The sequence below is a fragment of the Marmota flaviventris genome, chromosome 5, assembly GCF_047511675.1.
Source record: "Marmota flaviventris isolate mMarFla1 chromosome 5, mMarFla1.hap1, whole genome shotgun sequence".
Taxonomy (NCBI): domain Eukaryota; kingdom Metazoa; phylum Chordata; class Mammalia; order Rodentia; family Sciuridae; genus Marmota; species Marmota flaviventris.
Window position 1 is genome coordinate 75522188 of NC_092502.1, and position 18425 is coordinate 75540612.

At 35.9% G+C, this 18425-nt stretch overlaps 1 protein-coding gene across 1 annotated transcript in view; it reads right to left on the reverse strand.

Moving 5' to 3' along the window:
• Positions 1 to 18425, reverse strand: part of Man2a1 (mannosidase alpha class 2A member 1) — a 163234-nt gene that overhangs the window by 18847 nt on the left and 125962 nt on the right. Inside the window, exons 17-19 of the mRNA XM_027927552.2 lie at positions 8055 to 8188; positions 5181 to 5322; positions 2460 to 2593 (exon numbers count right to left, since the gene is read on the reverse strand). Of these exons, the coding sequence (XP_027783353.2) occupies positions 2460 to 2593; positions 5181 to 5322; positions 8055 to 8188 (410 nt within the window). The remainder of the gene's footprint in view (positions 1 to 2459; positions 2594 to 5180; positions 5323 to 8054; positions 8189 to 18425) is intronic.

An 18425-nucleotide genomic window follows, 5' to 3' on the forward strand; every position in this document is an offset into this window, starting at 1 on the left:
TCCTAAAAGATTCTAAATACTATAATAGTGGCTGGAAAATTAGTTATTTCCATTTTACTTAATCAATTAGTATTTTATAGAATGTTTATCACAGCTAAGGTGACCATGAAAATGAAGTGGACAAGTCTCTGGAATCTAGTAGAGATAAAGCAGGTGTTTTCTCTGATAGGAACAATCCTAGAAGAAAAAGTCATAGTCCCTACTCTCAACAGTTTATGGTCCAAAAGAGGAGAAAAGACAATGATCAAATAATCATACACACACATGAAGGTGAAATGCACAGTTTGGAGGGAGCATAAGAGAAGAAGTAAGATATGGTCAAGAGGCAGTTTACTAAGTGAGCTCTGATCTGAACTATTACTAAGAGCCCTGGGTAGAGAGGATGAAAGGACATACTATGGGAGAAGAGGGTGGGAAGAACTTTGAACTGAAAGAAAACCAGTGTGTCTAAAGCAGAAAGAGTGAGAAGCATGCAAGATGCCTAGGGAATGGCCAGGGCCCGCATCATGAGTAGCTCTTCAGGCCAGGATAAGAATTTTCGCTTTTATACAGACAACAATAAAAAGACATCAAAAGGACTAAGCAGGGGGTAACAAAGCTGGATTTGGTTTAGAAGAAAATCAAAAACAAAAAAACTACTCTGTCTACTGGGTTAATGACAGCTCTATTAGAAAGAAGAAAGCAGGGTGGATACACCTAGGCTAGATCCAAGAAATACTTTGTGTCAGTTTAGATCAGGGTGGTGAAAGTAAAAAAGTTTACACATTGAAATACTCAGGGCATGAGACACTGTCCTGATGAGGGAGAAATGACCTTTGTGACTCACTCCTGGGTGTCTGGCTCAGCACTGGTGGATGGTGTGCTTGTCGCTGAGAGAGGTGGGTAGCAAGATCATGAGAGTGGTGTTAGATATGCCAAGCTAAGGTGAGATCAAGCTAGGATAAGGTGATTTGTGGGTTCTATCTTTGTAGAGGTAGCAACTAAAACCCACAGAGTAGAAGAGATTGTCAAAGAATGATGTATAAATTGAGAAAAGGAGAAGGCTAGGGCCAAGCCTGGGGGGCTCCAGTATTTAATGACTGAGTAAAGAATTATCAGAGAGATTAAAAACTGCCAGAGAAGTAGGAGAAAAATCAAGTAAACACGACACTGTGGAAACCTTGGCCAGACAGCATTTTAAGACGTGATAAAGGTCAGTGTCAAATGCTGCTGAAAGGTGGACTTAGTTAAACTGGCAAAAGTTCTGTGTACGATGGAGGCTAGAGCCAGACTGAAGTGCACTGTGAGAAGGGAATCATAAAATGATCCCAAGGTATAACTCTGGCTCACTTGGGTAGGAAACAGCAGCACAGGGGAAATGAGAGTGTGAGTTTGAGTGGGGGCTATTTTCTATTATTTTTATCAGAAGAACAAAGATTGTTTGAAAGACAACAGAAAGAATCTCTGAGGTAAGTGCTGGCCTCTGAGGGGCAGGGGAGAGAGAAGGAAAGAAGATGGACAGTAAAAGGATCCTGAGGAGAGTGAGGGGGAAAGTGCCAAGAATAACTGGAAAGGCTGCCTATGCAAAGGCTGGGAGGAGACTTGGTATCTAGAATAGGGAACTCTGTGTAGTGACTGATTTCCCTATAAAGTGGAAGGCGATGACACTGGCTGAAAAGATTGGAAAAGTATAGAAAAGAGAATGGAGTAAGAGGAAAAGGGTCATGTCCAGGGCCACCTGAGGGTGTGTACAGTAGTTTATGGAGAGCTCTGAGGATCACTCTTGCTGTTGCCTGAGTAACTATTATATGGTCTCTAAGGTCCAGTACCACTTTTGCCAGACTTTTGTATGAAAGGTAAAGAAGTGAATACATTTTCCATTGATGAATCAAATACTAAAATAAGACCACTAAGGTTTCAAATAAATTTTATCACACAAACTTAATCTCCTAAGTATGTGACTAAACTCTAGTCTTTCATTCTTATCTAGGTCAATTTATTTTTATTTTTTTGGATACTGGAAACTGAACCCAGAGGTGTTCTACCACTGAGCCACACCAACCAACCCTTTCTTCAAAATTTAAGAGAGTATCTTGCTAAGTTGCCCAGGCTGGCCTTGAACCTGAGATCCTCCTGTCTCAGCCTCCTGAGTTGCTGTGATTATAGGCATGGACCATTATGGCTGGCTTAGCTCAAATTTTAAACTCTTATTTCTTTCAAAATAATTTAAGCCAAATTACTTACTTGATATTGTTTTTTAATCAATATAATAAGCAAAAGGAAAAAATAAAATTACCTAAATACAAACCTTACACAATGCTTATAACTAAAGATTTTCTGTGAATGTGGGCTGAATCTGTTACAGAGACATCTCAACACTGCAAATTATAAAATGAATTTAAAAAATAGAAAGTCATTATTTCAAATTTTGGGTGACAAAGAACAACCAACACCATTACATTCTAGTTATTTTTTCCTACCATATCTACACCACTTCTTTCTTCTAATAGTATTCGAAATAAATTAGCTGTGATCTTGTTATCAGTGACACCTTGCCCAAGGCCACGGTTATCATCTTGCATCAATCTTCGATCCATGATGACTTCAATATCACCTAACAAACAAAGAAACTGACCAGGATTATTTAATACAGATATTTGTTAAAGATCATTTAAGTAGAAGGCATGATGTCTTGTTTTAAATTTCTGGGCCAGTTCAGGAGGTGAATCTTGATAGCCCACATGCCATGGACTTTCTCTTGGTAACAACAGTTCAAAGCAGCTACAATAAATTCATAAAACAAGAGAGCATTTCTCTTTCTCTTCATTAATGTTTAGCAATACCTGATAAGAAATTTTAAAATAGGATAAGACAAATCAAAACTTAAATGAAACATATTTCAAAAAAAACATTAATTAACCTAAAAAATTGATTTTTAGTGCCAGCACTTGGAAAAAAAATGTTTATGAGGTTTCTTATGAAATGTACTACAAACATGTAGTAATAAGATACATACCCATGCATGGGATCTAACAAAGATTCACAAGTAAAATTTAGGTAGCTTGATATGTGGCGATTCTCTGAAGAAGTCCTAGAGTTTGAAGACATCCAACCATGTGCTCCCTTCTCTGATACTGTGTTAGCAGGATCATCATTGTCCTGCCAGTGCTCTGGCTTTAAGGGGTCATACCTGATTCCTTTATTTGCCATGTGATAATTCCATATTTCCTCTAGTTTAAGTTATAAACTAATGATTAGGTTATGAAATTACAAAGTGAAAAAATTAAAATCAGAATCATAGGTATAAATTCAAGATTACACTCAAACAGGACTTTAAAAGCTAAAGTTACACTTAAAAAATACATGTATATTTTTTCATATCTATTACTACATTAAATGATCATTTGGCTTTAAAGGGAAATAGCTAACCTAGAAAATTTTTAATAACTAATAACCTTTTTAGTTTCTTTCTTGGTAACAGTTCAAAGCAGCTACAATAAATTCATAAAACAAGAGAGCATTTCTCTTTCTCTTCATTAATGTTTAGCAACCTGATAAGAAATTTTAAAATAGGATTAGACAGATCAAAACTTAAATGAAACATTTTTCAAAAAAAAATTAATTAACCTAAAAAATAGATTTTTAGTGCCAGCACTTGGAAAAAAAATAGTTTAGATGTCCAGTACAAAAATTACAGTAGAATTATCACTGTTACTCTCTCCATGTTTTAGGAGACCTTTATCTAGGATTTACTCCCAAGAGTTAACTGTTCTCATGTGTATCTAGAGCCTATCACTTCACACCTAAGTCAGCAAATCAATTTCCTGGCAATTTCTAATTCTTCTCCTGCTTCAAATCTTGGATCATACAACATGTGACACTTAATGATTTTCTGGACTGTACTCAAATTGTTTTAATTCAAATACTGGGGCTATTTGACTGTTTCTAACAGAAGCAGAAGAGCTTGATTGTTCAGCCTGTCTTCACTGGGAAGTAAGAGAATACTCTTAGTTTGTCACTGTCTGAGTCTAATGTCTAGTCCCCTATTTAGACCACATCTTTGAAAATTTAAGGCAGGGTTTAAAAATGGGTGGCTCAAGAGTTACATGACACAAAGATGTTTTGTCTACACATTTTATTTAAATTATGTTAACATTTATAGGTTCCATGACTTCAAGTAAAATCCCAGACTTGTGAATTCTTTTACAAAGACTGAAATATTTAGCAACCAAAGGGCCTTTATCCTTGTGGCAAACATCAAAGTGCACTAAGTAGTGGATGCCCCATTGTAAATGGGGAAAACACTCTCCAGTGTTTCTGTGCCCCCATCATTCCCCATTGGTCACTGACGTGAAGTCATTATTTTTGTAATTGAAGTTATGTCTTCACAGCATAACTTCACGTGACTTTATCTAATGAGTGTCACAAGAAAAATGAGAAGTAGTAATTTATTTGTTTGTGGAAGCCCAGAATGCATGTAGATGCCTATGTAAAAGTTGGGTTTGTGTCAAAAGACACATCAGGTGTCTGTACTTAATTTATTACCTGTACGTCTCCTTCAGATATTTATTATTTGCAACTCTTGGTAGGTTAAAAAAAAGAGCAATTGATGATATATACAATAACTAATTTAAAATTATGCATTATAAGAGATCAAAGTCTTTCTATAGAAAGTTTTATAAAAACTAATCAGTTTCTACTGCCTATTTCATCTTTCTTTTCATTGCTTTCTCTTCTTTGGAATCCTTGAAGTTGTACTTCTTCATGCCCATAACTCCATCATCTCATCTACTCATCTTCTTTTGGAAGTTGTGGGGTAGAAAGACCAGGACCCAGAAAAACTAAACTTCACATCTTTGCAAACTTAGGTAAGTTTTCTAAACCTGTAGAGTCTGAGTTTCCACATCTAGTAAATCAAGGTGGTGACAGGGATCTCATCTATACAAAGAATAGGCTATCAGAAGAAGTAAGTTATCTTAAAAAAAAAAAATGGTGACATGTAGGCCCCTGTTCTTTACCTGATGTTTGAGAAAATTCATCACTTTATTCTCTTCTTACAAAACCTAAAACTAATAGGCTGGTTCTTGAAAGAAAACAGGCTGGTTTTAATGGAACAGGATAATTTATACATTTGTACACAGAAAAATTGTACAATTAGAACTGAAACCTTTCAGAGCAAAAAATAATTCAGCAACACATACCACTTTTCAAACTGGAAACACCGGAAGACTGAGCAGAGAGCAGTGTCAACCGATTCTTAGCATCCTGGATATATGCCATTGTAGTCATTGGGTAGACATTTGCTTGAAGAGGCAATTTGCTCAATGTCATTCTAGGTTGAATCTATAAAACCAAATAATTCTCTTTTAAAAATTGTGATATTTACATATATACTTTTACAAATTATTATTAAATATTGAGCTTTCTTCTAAAAAGACTTGAGTTTCCTTTCTTGTTTAAGCTAAGAAATAATCTAAAAATTAAAATATTTCTTAAAACATAATGAAGACAAATCACAAGGATCTTAGAAAACAATTTTTAAGTGGGAAAGGTAGAACTTGTCCTGATTTTAAAAATAGGCATTTCTATTTAAATTCAGAATAAAAATGCCTAAAAAAATCTTCTAGCTATTCCATATTTGCATAAAACAAATTATAAAGGTATTAAGTATTCATTTCTCATCTAAATCTAACATACTTCTTTTGTAATGAATGTTAAGCATAATAGCTCTCTATCCCTTTCAAGACATATCTCCCATTATTCTTGAATCGCTTTTAATAAATACCACAGATCTCCCCACCAAATCCTCTAACATATTAGATTATAATCAAATGCATATTTATATTTGAAAGCCATTCAACATTTACTCTTCTTGTTTAGCTTCAATGTAGATAGTTCTAAATTTTGGTTTCTCACAGACTAGTATTTGAATGCATGAAATAGAAATTTATCTTTTGAGAGAGACTGTCAGAACCTAAAGCAGTCTGGGTAACAGTAACTAATTCTAACTTCAGAACCCTGTTACCAATGAGTCGTACACCACTTAAAACTGTCATCTCCTCCTTTTAACTTAAGAAAGTTTGACATGAAACTCAAGAAAATGAGAGGTACAAAGTTAGCCTAACAGTTAACGTGCACTGAGTGCCCATTAATGGAAGGATGGTCCTTAGTACTTCATGGATCTGATCTTTAATATTTCTACAACCCTAGGAATGTGAGTGTGTTCCTCAACTTACTGATTATATTGGGGTGAATAGTGTCCCCTCAATGTTCATGTCTACCTATAAACTGTGAATGTGATTTTATTTTTAAATAGAGCCTTTGCAGAAATAGATGAGCCTATACTAAAGAAGGGTGGATCTTAACTGAATGCCTGGTATCTTATAAACAGGAAAATGTGGACAGAGAGAGAGATAGAGGCACAGGGAGAACACCAGTTGTGAACAGGTGAGGAGACTAGAGCGATGTATCCACAAACCCAGGAATGCCAGAGACTGTTGATAAGCACCTGAAAACAGAGAGAGGCAAATAAAGCTTTTTCCCTAGATCTTTTCAAGGGAATATATTCTGCCCACACCTTAACTTCAGATGTCTGGCCTCCAGAATTGCGGAAGAACAAAGCTGTGTTGTTTTAAGCCACCCAGTTATTGGTAATCTGTATGGAAAATCTAGGAAATTAATATACTGATAAAGAAGTGACTGAATTGTTACAAAAAAGGAAAGCTACCTTGAAAGAATTCTCTTATTTCTTCTTTCCAATCCTGATCTTCTCATCCCAATTAACATGTACCCTTAAACTTATAAAAAGAAATGTTCAAAACTGCTCCTCCCATCTGGTACCTGCAGGTCTTAATTTCTAGTTTTATCCAGATACTATATTTCTAAAGCTAAAAGATAATTTATTTTTAAGAAATACTTAAATTGTAGACAAATATAATATTTTTCTTTTTACTCACAAGTTTAATCCCTGAAAAGAAAATTCCCATTTTTGGCTATTCATTTTTACTAAGTTTTCTCGTTCATGTATACACCTACACATATAAATAATTGCTTCTGTGAGATTTTAAGAAAAGACTCTTTTTGTGTACAAAGAAAATGAATCACTATAAAGTCAGGGTTTCGTCTGAAAACTAAACAGCTATAGTAGAATTAATATGTTAATCGGAATGTGTGTTGCAATTTCTGTGCTTTGGAAAGGTTTAAATTTAACTTTTGGAAGAAATCTTAGAAGAGAATATTATCACAACCCTTTCCATTTATCCCAGTTGAAAATCAAAGCAAAAAGCATATGTTGTGAAATTATTTCTATTTATAGTTGGAAATTTCTAAAATGCTTATGTTTCAAAAACATGTTCATATTTTAAATATTAGTATTTCAAAGATATGGTGTCATACTCATATATTCATATAGAGGTTAAGGTAACAATCAAAAATTCTATTAAATTCTGTTAAAGAGAATTGACAATCTGAAAAAAAATACAAATTTTCTTACTACTATTTAAAACTTTTCATGAAAAGTTTTATTAATTATGTCCCTGCCCACATTTATAAACAGATATATATTTGTCTATGTATAAATGTAAACACACATTGATAAAGAGAGGGAATTTAAAAATACACAAGGAAAATGAAATATGAACAAACTAATTTCTGAGGAGGGTAAAAAAGCCATCAATTCTTTTTTTTTTTTTTTTTTGATTTCCATCAGTATCTTACTGGTATTTATTTATTTATTTATTTATTTATTTATTTATTTATTTTTTTGGATATATCATCTTTCAAATAAATTCATATATATCTTAGCATCAAGGTATCTAAATGCATAATGATCACCAATATCCCTTTAAAAAAAATAAATCCTTGCAAACAGACGTTCTAGAAAAAACTGGTCTCTCAAATATTTGTTCTAATTTTGGAAATATGACTGAATATAGAACTTAAAATTGTTTGTTAAAATTCAGTTTTATTTTAGAAGTAAATATATAGGCATATTTTTCAAAGGATCCAAAATTAATAGCCCATTATGATATACAAAAATTATATACTAATAGAACTTAGATTTTTAAGAAAATTACCTGATAGCCATTTAGGTCAGTATAAAATCTATTTTGGCTGTTTATTTCAGAAGAAATTCTCATTGCAATCTCACGGTTATATACATTTCGGATGTTTACAATATTAGAAATTTCCACAGAGCGCCCTTCTATTCCTATATTTAAAAGAAGAAAAAAAGGCACACATTAAAAAAAAGACAATTATTGCCCAGCTTTTCTTAAATATAGTGTAGAGAAAGTCTTCAAAAGTTACATACTGTTAGGGTTTGAATATAAGGTATCCCTGTCAAAGCTTTTGTGTTAATGAAGTAATGTTCAGAGGTAAAAGTATTAAATTATGAGATCTGTGAACTAACTGGTGGATTAATCCACCTAATGGATTAATAATTTGAATAGACTGGGTGGTAACTGTAGGCAGGTAGGTTGTGGCTGGAGGAAGTAGGTCACTGGGTGTACACCTCTGGGGTTTATATTTCCCTGTTACCTAGCTGGTGCAAAGGTGTGAGCTCTGGCTCACTCGCACTCTCTCTCTCTCAACCTCTCTGTTGCCCTCCCTCTTTCTTGTTCTCGCCCTCTTGAGCTCACTCTGCTTCCTTGCCCGACTCTTCTGCCATGTTTCACCTCACCTTAGACCCAGAGCAATGGAGCTGGTCAACAATGCCTGAACCTCTGAAACCTTGAGTCAAAACAAACTTTTCCTCCTCTAAGTTTCTCTTATCCGGTACTTTGGTTATAGTGATGAAAAGCTAACTAAAACACAACTATCTGTTTTCTATTTCATATCTTTACATACTAAATGGTGTCACTATTTATTTTTTCTCTTCCTTAATGTTACATTATAGATAGCATTTATTCAGGGGCACATGTAATTCAACAAAAGGATAAGGAAGTTGTAATAATATAAATGCAGATGACATATAACATATCACTGATAATCCAAGGAGTTCTGAGGGGAAGGAGGACACTAAATGAGAAAAGGTTGACCCCACTCCAGGCCAATCCACCTCTCACCTGTACCCCTATTTCCATGAGACACATTGTAGGCTCATTTCTCCACCTTCCTCTACTTACATATGAGAAATATGACTTAGTGAAATTTACACTCTGGTATGGTTCAAGAGACAGTGTATTTATTATTGCCTACAATCTACTTCTAGGAAAAGAGACAGCAGATCCAATGAGCTGATTTATGAAACCAATATTAACATATTAGTATTTGTGGACTACAATCAGCAGAGCTCCCTAGAAGTCAAATCAATTTTAATTGAGTTTGGTATCTCTTAGGACCCAATGTTATGGGGTGATCAATTCTACCTTTTGCCACAAAAAGCAGAGGACAGCTTGAAAAAGTCCCAAATAAATCAAACTTAATGTGTTTGCTAGTATCATTCTACGCAAACTGTGTCATGAAGTCCTCAATGAAGCCTCAGGTCAATTTCAGTGATAGAGGAGTTGTAAGGAAATCCAACATGCTCAACACAGATGGTGAATACATCACAAGATCTTCTGAAGAGCAATTAGGGAAGGGGTTGTAAGGAGAGAGACTGCCCTATCTTACTTCATAAAACTGACATTTTGAAGTTCTAAGAATCCTGGAAACTTACCCATAGCTTTACTTCTCCCTACTACTCCTCACACACTGTTACTCTGTGCTGATAAGCAGCAAACTTTTTAAACAAAGAAAGCTGTAAAAAGAAAAACAGGGAGAGGAAGAACAGCATACGGTAGACTTCTTAAGAGCTAAGAATTCCCATAGCTTATAGAAAGTGACAGCAAACAATTAAGGAAAGTCAGCTTGACTCTGTGGAATCTATGGAAACAAATGTAAATCCAGCTAATCCAAGTACTACAGGTGTCTGTGGAAAAATACACTGGAAATTATAAAATATAAATAATAATATATGGTGATAAGTAGTGCTCAATGGGCTGAAGCCTCTATTTATTGAATCTGCAGAATGCTCACAGAATTGCTGTTCCAACTTAGCTACTTCACTGGACCTAGCTTAGGTTTCCTATTACACATTCATAAAACTACTAGGAGCTAGGCACAGTGGTGCACATCTGTAATGACAGCAAATGGGAAGGCTGAGGCCCTAAGCAAATTAGCAAGCCCCTGTCTCAAAACAAAATATAAAAATAAAAAAAAAGTTGGGGATTAAACTCAGGGGGAAAGTGCTTCCTGGGTTAAATCCCCAGTACCCCAAACAAAACTATTTTGAATGGAAAAAAGGGGATGCCCCCCCACTTTAATGGCCACAGCATGAACCACTAATCTGCAAGTTAAATATATACATATATTTTCTTCTGAGAATTATTAAAGGAACCTGTAAAGACAGATGATCCAAACATCTCCACCATTACTGGAAAGTTAAAAAAATCACATAATACAATAGAATTTTCTTTGAACTAGGAAATATTGCTCTAAATACAAACTTTGCTTGTATTATGTTTACGTTAACTAGAACAATTTTAAAAGTTTAAATAAAATGTATATGGAATTTTAATAGATAAGTGTTTACAAGGAGTCAGGTTGTAGCTCAATGGCAGAGATCATGCTTAGGCTGCACAAGGCCTTGGCACCAGAAATGATAGCACTCATGTATCACTAAAGACCATAGAAGATGATAAGAAGTTAACTTTAATCTAGCAGAAGCCATTTATAGGTTTTAGCACTGTGTTTTCTCTTCTCTAGAGAGAATATTCTCTCAGGGGTCAACAGAATACATGAAATGAAGGAAGTCTTAACAAGGGAGAACATTGTTAATTTAAATTCACGTAACTCCAGAAAACATTTACAAAGAGTGTGCTTCAAGGAAAAATTAATAATTTCACATTACCTCTGGCAGTAACAAATTATTTCCATTGAGAAAGTCATCTTTCTCAAGCTCAATATTACACTCAGATCCTGCTATGGCAACAAATTCTTAAAGCTGTTTAAAAGGAGCTCTATGTCCATTCACAACTCGACAAGACATTAAATTCTGAGCCAGGACAGACTTTTAAAATAAGATCAAACTTAATATGCTTATTATGAACAAAACAAAACCTAAAATAGCAGTAAAAGCAAGAAGGTATCCCTGAGTTCTCAAAGAGAATTGATTATATTTTAAAAAACAGTATGTGTTAGAGAGACTTCCAATTTTTGCCTTTCTGTGTTCACATTCCCCTAAAGAAGCCTGTGGGATGCCTTTGCTAAAGAAGCCTGTGGGATGGAAGGGAGAACTTCCCTGGGAGCAGGAATACACACCATGGGACCCAGTGGTCACTGGATCTCTGCAGCATGTGACAGCAAAAGTGCTGAGTTATGGTTTAGATACAAGGTTTCTGCTCAAAACTCTAATGTTCATGTAGGAATGTTCAGAAGTGAAATTATTAGATTATGGGAGCTATAACCTAATTGGTGAATTAATTGATTTGATGGATTAATAATTTGAAAAAACTACTGTACTGGGTGAAAACTTCAGGCAGGGGTGGGCATGGCTGAAGGAGGTACATCACAGGGGAGTGCCCTTGGAAACTGTATCTTGTCCCCACCCCCCATGCTCTCTGTTGCCTGCCTGCCACAGTGGAGCAGCTTTCCTCTGCCACACTCTTCCACCATGATGCCCTACCTCAACTCCAGCCCAAAGCAATGGAGACAGCCCAAAGCAATACAGTCAGCCTAGCATAGACTGAGCCCTCTGAAACTATGAGCCAAAATGAACTTCTCATTCTCTAAGTTGCTGGTCGTGTATTTTGATAATGGTGACAAAGAGCTGACTAACAGATGTTGCTTTTATCAAAATGGTTCACTCTGGGCCTGGGTACCCAGGACTGCCTAGACCCTTCTTGATTTTCTGCAATCCTGGGAAAGGAAGTGACTCTTACTTTATATAGATTAGTTCATTGAGGGGAGAGAAGAATGAAGCCATTACATTGATTTATATATGAGAAGTAAGTGCCCTTCTTGCTGTTAATACCTGCCCTTCTGGAGAAGAGAGAATGAAGGTAGTTTATTCTTGCTAATATAGACAACGAAGGGCAAGAGACAGTCCACAGTTGAAAAGTTGCAAAAAAAAAAGAGGCCAAGAAAGTACCATTCCACTAAATTCTTCTATATATGCTGTAGATTCTAGTCTCCACTCTGGAACTGGGGCTATTGTTTTTACTTCCTAGAGCCTGTTAAGTTCTCATACACAGAGACTTTCCTACACACCATCTTTACATTCTAGGTCTTAACATTCTGGCCACATGAATGGCTAAATCACCATTAAACACAAATAGCTAAGATGCAAGAGAGCCTGTCCTTCATCACATAGAAATTTGCTGACACGGAAGGAAAACAAACTGCTACGAGTAAAGTTTAAGTAGCTGGGAAGATGAAGGAATAGGATTTTCATTGTGAGCAAATGCATGCAGATTAGAACACAAGCTCCTCAAACACAGGGATCATGTCTTATTTAGCTCCCAGCACACAGGAGGTATACAACAAGTGTCTGTGGAGCGAAGGGTGGCAGCTAAGATGCAATGAGAGTAGCTCTCCATTGCTGATGCTTACTATGTACCATATGCTAACCAGATGCTTTATATACTTAATCCTGGTCCTAAGCCTAGGAGGAAATCACTTGCCCAAGCTTATGAGGCCGGCAGCAGCAGCACCTAAATGTTTCAGGCATTATGCCTCACTGGCAGAATGACTGGAGAAAGCTAAATTTACTCTGAGACCAAGTACTGGGAAAGGCTTGCAGCAACTCTTGAGTAGAAAGATGTCCAAATTTAATGAGAGAGAAAGACAGAAAGGGTGTTGAACTGGAATCTTATATACTATATCAGCTGTTTAATTGAGTAAAATATAATTAAGGTGTTACAAGGCTTGCCCAAACGTCTCTGAAAGAGCCCCAAACTCTTATCAAAAATTAAGAACACATGCTCTATTACACAGCAGTTCCTCCTCACTGTTTCTAGCTGAGGTGAGCACAGTTGTGCACACAGGAAGCAAGTTACCAGCATACTTGCTGTGTACTACTGCTAAGAGGAAAAACTGGGAAAATATTCTAGATATCTATCAAGAAGGAAATGAAAAAATAAGATCAGGTATAACCATGCTATGGAATGCTGTGTAGCAAATGAAAACAATGAGGTAGATGTCTGTTCTGGCAGAGAAAGAGATCTGATGAAAAAGTTAAATGTAGTACTTGTGTAGTATAATAAACTTTATGCTGAAAACAGACACAAACACAATGCTATATATTTCTACAGGGGTAGGGGCGTTTGTTACAACCTCCCCTGAGGAAAGGATAGGGATAGGCACAGATTCTAGAAGGGGTTATAAAATATGACTTTTGTCAAAAAGGGTATGCCTATATGGTATTTGTATTTAAAAACAATTATCAACATTCTGAAAGGAAAAACATTTTCTTAAGAGGTCAGGAGGAAATGAAACCAAGTAGGTCAGCAGACTGGGTCATGTCACAGCTTCAGGAGGAAAAAGATGCTGGTCTCTTTAGAGCCTTTGCCCACAGGATGGATCAGTAAAGCAGGGACAGAAAAGAAAGAGCATTATCACCTTCTTGACAGTTGCTTAGCACCAACCTCAGAGCCCCAAACAAGTATTCCTTGGATCAGAGAAAAAATTGAAGGGTATCCCCAACACCTCCCATGCAGGGAGGAAACAGGGAAGGTATAAAGACTTTAAGAAATGCAGATGGAAAGCCTGGGGTCTCATCTGTGAGCAGTAAAGATGATGATGGCCTGTGGAAAAATCTCAGCATCCATCCTTTCCTATGTACTAGCTGCATCCCCCCACTCAGATCTTTGTCATATGTATCTGGAACAGGCCAATTCAACTCTGAACTGCAGAATCTTAGAGTTAAGTCCAGCCCTCTCCACCTCTCCAAATCATCCCTTCTAGTAATTTTCAAATGCTAAGTATCCTTTTCCAAGGAATATACAGATAAATTAGATATTACTCTGACAAATTCAATATGTTAAAGGAGTGATAGGCAACAGTTTGGGGAAAAGACCAAGAGAGCCTCACTCCACACCAAGATTCTAGTGTCTTATCAGTATACTTAACATGTGATTAAGACAAATCATTAGTTCAAGATGAGATAACAGCAACTGGTCCATGCCCATCCAGAAAAATAAAAAGTGACAGGTAGAACCTTAAGCAGCTGCCATGGAAAACAAAGACTTCTGATTTTGAATATTTTCCTCTCCACATTTGGGAGTATTTTGTATTTAAATCATCAAAAATATAAAATTTTTCCCATTACATATTTACTTTTCTGGCACTGTTTTTGTGAAATTAATCCAGCTACTCTTGGAGGTGACACACATGGCTACTGATTAACACAATGTTTAGTTCAACATGTACAATGAAATGACAATTCTCATAACAATGAGGAACTAAAGTCAACACATAAATATTGTTTGTAAAAAGCAAATACTGTCATGGCTATATAAACTTTTAAATTGTCCTCATATCTGAATGTACCAAAATAAGAAATGGTAGTAATTTCCACAAGTGGACGACCTTTTCTCCATGTTGACTTTCTCAACTCATCATCCATTATAAGATCTAATTTATCCTCTGAGGCACTGCTGATTTCTGGGTCTGTAAATGTTCACATTGATTATTTCTCCCAAAGTGAAAATTTTAACATCTGCTTTCATGAATACAAATTCTAGTAAATTTCATTCCATGTTTCAAATTAAAGAAAATGATGATACATCACATTGTTCTAGTTGTAAAACACTAAATTAATAACTATTACTATGTATTGATCACTTACGAGTTTGGCACTAGCCTGCACACTTTTTTCTTTTCATTTCAATAATTCTCATAACAATGTCAAAAAGTAAATGCATAATAGAAGTATAGCCTTTGATCACAGGATTTTAAACTATGGGTAAAGATTATTCTGATTTAGTATGATATACCTGAAAAAGGCCTAAAAACTGAAAAATACACAATGAAACTAGAAAGCTGCCTTTTATTTAAAAAAAAAAAATCATTTTATGAAGCAAGAGTTTTTTGGGGAAGCTTTGTTTTGGAGGGAACAAACACCTACACCAAGCAGTTCTAACCTCAAAATAGATAATGAACACAAGATAAGGTCTAACTAAAGTACTTCCCTAGGAGGTAAATAGAAGAGCTCACAACACCAGAGTTTTCTTGGTGCTTTCTTCATGATGCAGGCTTGGACTGGTCTAGGACAGGGGAGGGAAGAATGCTCAAATGATCAGGCTAGTCGGTCTTCACCCACTTGGCACTGACAGTTTCTCTGAACCAATCTACTTTCAGTTCTCCAAACAGCTCCTTCCCCAGGTGCCTTTTGATGGGAGCCTTGAATTCCAAATATCACTCCTCACACTGATCTGCCAGAAAACAGTCCTGCCCTGGAGGCATGTCTGCTGCTTCCTTTTCTACCACTCTTTCAGAATTTCTAAGCAGGAGGAGGAGGAGGCAGTGGCAGCAGAGCAGCATACCTCTCTTCAACCTTAACTCCAATGGGTGTTGAACAAAGAGAATTTAAAATACTGGTGTCTGATTGGACCTGGATGAATAACATATTTTTGCAAAATGTGGTATCCAATTGTTTGCTTTGAACAAAATTGAAGGGAGACCTAAAATAGTACATCAAGGGGCCGGGGTTGTGGCTCAGCGGTAGAGTACTCGCCTGGCACATGCAAGGCCCTAGGTTCAATCCTCAGCACCACATAAAAATAAATAAATAAAATAAAGGTATTGTGTCCAACCACAACCAAAAAATAAATATTAAAAAAAAATAGTCCATCAAGCCAGGCAGGATGACACATGACTGTAATCCCAGCCACTCAGGAGGCTGAGGCAAGAGGGTCACAAGTTTGAGGCTAGCCTCAGAAACTTAGTAACAGCCTTCGATCATATGGATTGCAAGGTTGTAAACAATCTATTGAGATCCTGTCTCAAAATAAAAAATAAAAAGGCTGGGAATGTGGATCAGTGGTAAAGACCCCCTGGGTTCAATCACTAGTATCAAAAAAAAAAAAAAAAGAAAAGAAAAAAAAAGAGTTCATCAAAATTGATGTTTGAGGGCTGGGGCTGTAGCTCAGTATCAGAGTGCTTGTCTACACATTACACATGTCAGGCACTGGGCTCCATCCTCAGCACCGAATGAAAAATAAACAAATAAAATAAAGGCATTCTGTCCATCTACAACTATAATTTTTTTAAATTGATGTTTGATAGTTACTCTGACTTATGACATCTAATTCAGAAGGAGTTTAAAGTTTTGAATGATAGTCCTATAACAAAAACTCCTTTTGTTACCAATTATTTATATAATGTTCCTTTGCATCAACACTTATAAAAACAAAAAGGTACAATTCGTTAAATATTTCCATTGAAATTTATAAAATGAATTATCAAAAATAGTAACACGTTTATATCGTTTTGACCAACTGCATATTATTAATAATTTTTGTAATTCAATCTAGAAAATACTTGATACTTAGAAACCTTAGTATAAATTTTAATACATATAGATAAACACAAGTGATTTTTGTTTCAGTGAAATAATGAAAGGTTGACCAATAACAAGACTCTTAAGCATAAAAATAGTAAGATAAAATTCTGAAGGGGGAGTAGAATGCAAATAAGAGTTCAAGGAGAAAATGTAAGTTCAAGAAGAGCTTGTGCAGGGTTTTTAAAAATGCATAACTTGGTATCAAACCTCTGCTCATGGATATGATTATCTCTAAATGTCATTATTTTACAAGACCAAAACAACATTTTTTTTTGCAATTATTTAAATGTATAGAAAAAGTAGATGTCAATTTAAGAATATGTAAGGGGCACAGATTTCTTCATATTCATATAGGAACCAGGGAGTTGGACCTAATCAACTCCATTTTAGGCTTTACTTTACTCTTCCTTCTCTTCTGTCCATTCAAATAACATTTCTGCAAGATCTAGCCTCTCAACAACTTGCTTCCTTCATCAAATCTTCCCCAACTCCCTTGCCATTTGATGACCATTCTTTCTCTTCTGATAGTTACTAACTCATTGGGGCCACTTTCTTCTCAAGTAGATCCAATGCTTAATCATGGGCCAGGCGTCAAGTATAGTAATGTAGTTATTCCCAGCTCCTCTGTAAGGTAGGCTCTGTTACTGTACCCCTTTAAGATGATGAAATCAAGTCTAGTAACCTGCACAAGGCCAAGTAGTTGGTAAGCAGCAGAGAGGGGGGTGAGGGATGGGAACAGGATGCAGAGGCTGACTCTGGGGTCTGAGCCATCATGCTTCCACTGTGTTTCCCATCCTGGAGCCCTCATCACAGTTCAGCACAACACACGTTTGTAAGGATGATGTTTCTCTGAGAAGAAGCTTTGCCTTCAATACAGTAGCTGCTGTCACACAGCCCCCAAGATAACCTCTGAGTCTGAATTTCCATCACCAGAATGTACTTTCCAGAGCCTTAAAATAACCTCCTCTTCCTTGCCTGTAGGGAATAATCAGGTTCGACACATTGCTACTTATTTCAATTTTTTAAAGTTCCAATTAACAGAAAAAAAATTCTGAGCATATTATGATATCCCAAAAATGTTTTAATTACCTAAGTCTGCCTAGTCAGAACTTACTTAATGCTTTTCACTCTTAAATCAAACTAACTATGGAATGCAGCCCTAGGGAGAAAATGAGGATTGATAGCAAACAATTTTAATATTCTCATGAATCTTTTTGTGGAAATAAAAACAACATCAATGAAACTCTGGGATCTTATTTACAAGTGGGATAGACTCCAGGAATGGAAGTGCCACATTCAAGCATCTGTAGAATTCAGAACCAAGGAGTCAAGCACAAGAGACTATATGATTCTAGATTTTATGAAGACTCTCTGATGGTTACTCATAATGGACCATCTTCTTTTTTTAATAGATTAATTTCCTAGTTCCTAAGAAATGACAAACTCAAAAGGTGACTCTAGTTTGTTTATTAGCCCAGACACCAAGAATTCAGGTCTCTAATTCCCAATCTGATTACTTTATGTGAATAACTAGATGAGGCTCATTTTTGACTCTAACAAGTCAAGAGTCATGCAATAAATCCAATTAGATTTATATTCAAACTGCTCAGGCAAAAACTAAGAAACACTCTTTGATTGCTAAACTATACCTATGAAAGAAAATTATTCAGTCATTTCAGTCAAAGGAAAATTTTTCCTTCCATACTTTTTGATAGCAATTCATTACATTTTACCTCCAGGCTACTTGCTTTCTTTTAGTAAGATTCACTACATATAGGACTTTTATAATATGTTGGTAAATAATAGGCAAAAATATTATTGCATTCAAGATATTTCTCCTAAGGACTGAAACTTGGTTTACACACACATACTCACTCACACCACCTGCCTAGGAAAACACAGT